At 44.7% G+C, this 3403-nt stretch overlaps 2 protein-coding genes across 2 annotated transcripts; both read right to left on the bottom strand.

Moving 5' to 3' along the window:
* Positions 1–85: 85 nt before the first annotated feature.
* Positions 86–1928, bottom strand: SARC_13597 (hypothetical protein; the record flags this gene model as incomplete). Its single annotated transcript, XM_014292274.1, has 3 exons — positions 86–182; positions 1194–1316; positions 1892–1928. Coding segments are annotated over 3 exons (257 nt in total), but the record flags the coding sequence as incomplete, so codon positions are not given.
* A 475-nt stretch (positions 1929–2403) lies between these two features.
* On the bottom strand, positions 2404–3228 carry SARC_13595 (hypothetical protein; the record flags this gene model as incomplete). The annotated part of the gene is made up of 2 exons (XM_014292273.1): positions 3004–3228; positions 2404–2653 (listed from the first exon to the last, which is right to left on the bottom strand). The coding sequence occupies exons 1-2, from the start codon at positions 3168–3170 to the stop codon at positions 2404–2406; spliced, it is 417 nt and encodes a 138-aa protein (XP_014147748.1). The 5' UTR covers positions 3171–3228.
* Between the last annotated feature and the right edge of the window lie 175 nt (positions 3229–3403).

Below are 3403 nucleotides of genomic sequence, written 5' to 3'. Positions count from 1 at the left end.
TATATATATGTACATATATATATATATATATATATTTATATAAATATAAATATAGCGCCACCTGCACAACCACAGAGTAACATACTCTAGACCGTTGTTGAGCGTGAAGACCATGCACTCGGCCATAGTGTCGCAGTTGCGCACCACCACAGTCGTCAGTTCTCCTCTGCTGTAGGTTGCGTCTGCAAATAACACATCCAGGAAGTGAGAATCAGTACGTACCAACACAACGTGGTGTGACACGTGGAAGCCTTCAACAAGTTATTCAGGTGCAAACAACTAGACACAATACAAGCAAAGAGAAACAATGTGTTGTGTATTTAAGTGGACACAAGCGACACTACGAAGCACCTAAGATTAACCCTAGAATGGCCATAAATTTAACCTAGATTAACCCTAGATTTGTTGGGTTTGCTTTGGAGGCATCCAAAGACACGGGACTTGCCTATAATGAAAGTGGCGCAGTTGATCTTATTACAAATCACACGAAGTCCAATTGAAGGCATGAGTGTAAAACTTCGACAAGGAACAGTAGCACCCACAACCACCACAGAAACACACATGGCGAGGGCAACGGTATGAACACAACACATGCACATAGATATTGATAAATATACTCTGTATAAGTACATAGATATACAGACATACTCTGTACAAGTATATATATATATATATACATGCTCTATATGAGTACATAGATATACATACATAATATGTATGTGTGCATAGATATACATACATGCTCTGTATAAGTACATAGATATACATACATACTATGTATAGGTACATATATATACATACATACTACTGCATATGTGCATACATATACATAAATATCTCTGTATATGTACATACATATACATACATACTCTGTATAAGTACATACATATACATACATATCCAGTATAAGCACATACATATAACATCCAACTCTGCAGAAATACATACATATAAATACATATCCTGTATATGTACATACTAATACACACATACTCTGTATAAGCACATACATATACTTATATGCTCTGTACAAGTACATACATATACTTGCATGCTCTGTATAAGTACATATACATACATATATATACTCTGTACATGTGATCAAGATACTTGAATTTACAACTACGACACAGAGACTTTCGCACCTAAATATCCGGAAACTCACAACACGCAAAAAGACAGCGCCAACGTACCTGTGACTGTGTCGTTTGGGGGAACACGGACGAGCACTTCAGAGACGAAGTCATCGCCAAAGAACGTGTGGGCCACCCAGCAATAGTGGAACACCAGGACCACAGCGTAGATGAAGGTCAGCCCTATACTGCTGAAGTTACGCGTCACACTACGAGCACACACACACACACACACACACACATATATATATATGGGTCATGCAGGCGAGGAGAGGATGGGAGGCAGAGGTGTGAGTAGTGGTTGGGGGAGGGAACGTGACACGCACACCAACCCGTGTGGGTAGTAGATATGCGGGAGGGTACCCATGAGTTCTAAGCAGGGCACATGAGGTGGGCTAAAACCACATGCAGTAGACCCATGAGGTAGGCACATGAGGTAGGCATGTAAAGTACGGAGACTCAGACCATGCATACGGCTGAGAAAGCAGGAAAAGAGATATGTATGCACATAGGCACAGGCACACGACAATACACCAAGGAACGGAATATGAAGATATGAGAGCGTACACACACCAACAAAAAAGCAGATAGGGCACGAATAACATATGGACATCAGGTATGGATTCAAGACCCTTATTCTACAAAGAACGAAAACACTGCCAAGGGCGTCGCCTCGTGGGATGTGCAGGTTAGTCAGCCATGGCAAAGGTGGACTGAACAGAGCATTAAACACTGCACGTGGTCATATACACGCACACCAGCTGGTGGGTTGTATGTGTGGCTGCGTATGTGCATGCACTACTAACGGCGTACAGGCCACATGTGCCTGTGCTGTCAACTCTGTGGCACGCGCTAGAAGGATTCAGCAGCACATCCAATGCATCACACAGCTCATCCAATGCATCACACAGCACATCCAATGCATCACATACTCGCTCTCTCACATAAAAAAAACCAGACTCTCTCTGTCTTTCTCACTCACATTAAAACAAACAGACTCTCACCTACTTATAAGCACACATACTCGCTCTCTCACATAAAAACAAACAGACTCTCTCTGTCTTTCTCACTCACGTAAGAACAAACAGGCTCTCTCCCTCTCCCTCACTCACATAAAAACACACATACTCGCTCTCTCACACAAAAACAAACAGACTCTCTCTGTCTCCCTCACTCACATATAAGCACACATACTCGCTCTCTCACATAAAAACAAACAGACTCTCTCTGTCTTTCTCACTCACATAGTCGTTCGTAAACTAGCAGCCTCTCACCTCTTGGCCACGTTAATCAGCGTATCGAAGCGCTGCAGAAGGTCCACCAGCAGCAACGCGTAGACGAGGTTTTCACAGTAGAAACCCACCAGGCTCAGATACAGCATGAAGCCATAGTACACATTGTACGACCACTTGCCACGCGTCTTCAGCAGAATGGCGATGAAGACAAAAGCGCTGTTGAGCAACTGGGCGCACTTGAGACGGTACAGCAGCACACCCAGCACGTGGTCCTCGGTGCACACGCTGCAGGTGCAGGGCAATTGTGGTCCGTTTATAGAGGTCACGGGACATGTCTGGCTGAAAGTTTGCGGGTAAGGATAGTCTAACATACTGATATGGACACACAGGGGCAGAGAACAGGCGTGGTAAAAGCCGAAGAATAGTGCAAAGGGGTACGACAAGGTTACACACACACATACACACACACACACACACACACACACGCACACACACACACATACACACACATATATACAAAAACACAACCACCACATAGACGCCTATACCCACTCACTAAGGCACAGCAATCGCTAACTCAGGCACTTGGGCAACACGACCGCAATGCTCACACACAGCCACACACAGCCACATACTCAGGCTCAAAATCCGAGCCTCCGTGGCACCCTGACGCCACTATGAGAATGTTGAGCATCAGCTCTAACACACTGGCCAGCCGTCTCCACGATGTGAAGTGAAAGGCTATCCAGAAGGCCAAGGGCGTCTGTTGCAGGAGAGCCTGGTGGCCCATGGCTTCATGCATGGACTCTGCTCGGGTGAGCAGTTTACGCACACGCTCGTCACGGTCTACGGGGTAGTCCTGTGTGGGTGATGGGCATGGTGGTAGATGTGAGAGGGCGTGTGTATGGTGCAGAGTAAGTATGTATGGTGCAGGGTATGTGTATGTGCTTGTATATATATATATGTGCAACGTCTATACACACACACACACACACACATATATATATATATATACATACATACATACATACATAC

The sequence above is a fragment of the Sphaeroforma arctica genome (assembly GCF_001186125.1).
Source record: "Sphaeroforma arctica JP610 unplaced genomic scaffold supercont1.3483, whole genome shotgun sequence".
Taxonomy (NCBI): Eukaryota; class Ichthyosporea; order Ichthyophonida; genus Sphaeroforma; species Sphaeroforma arctica.
Note: the sequence above shows the minus strand (reverse complement) of the source record. Positions and strands in the feature narration are given on the sequence as shown.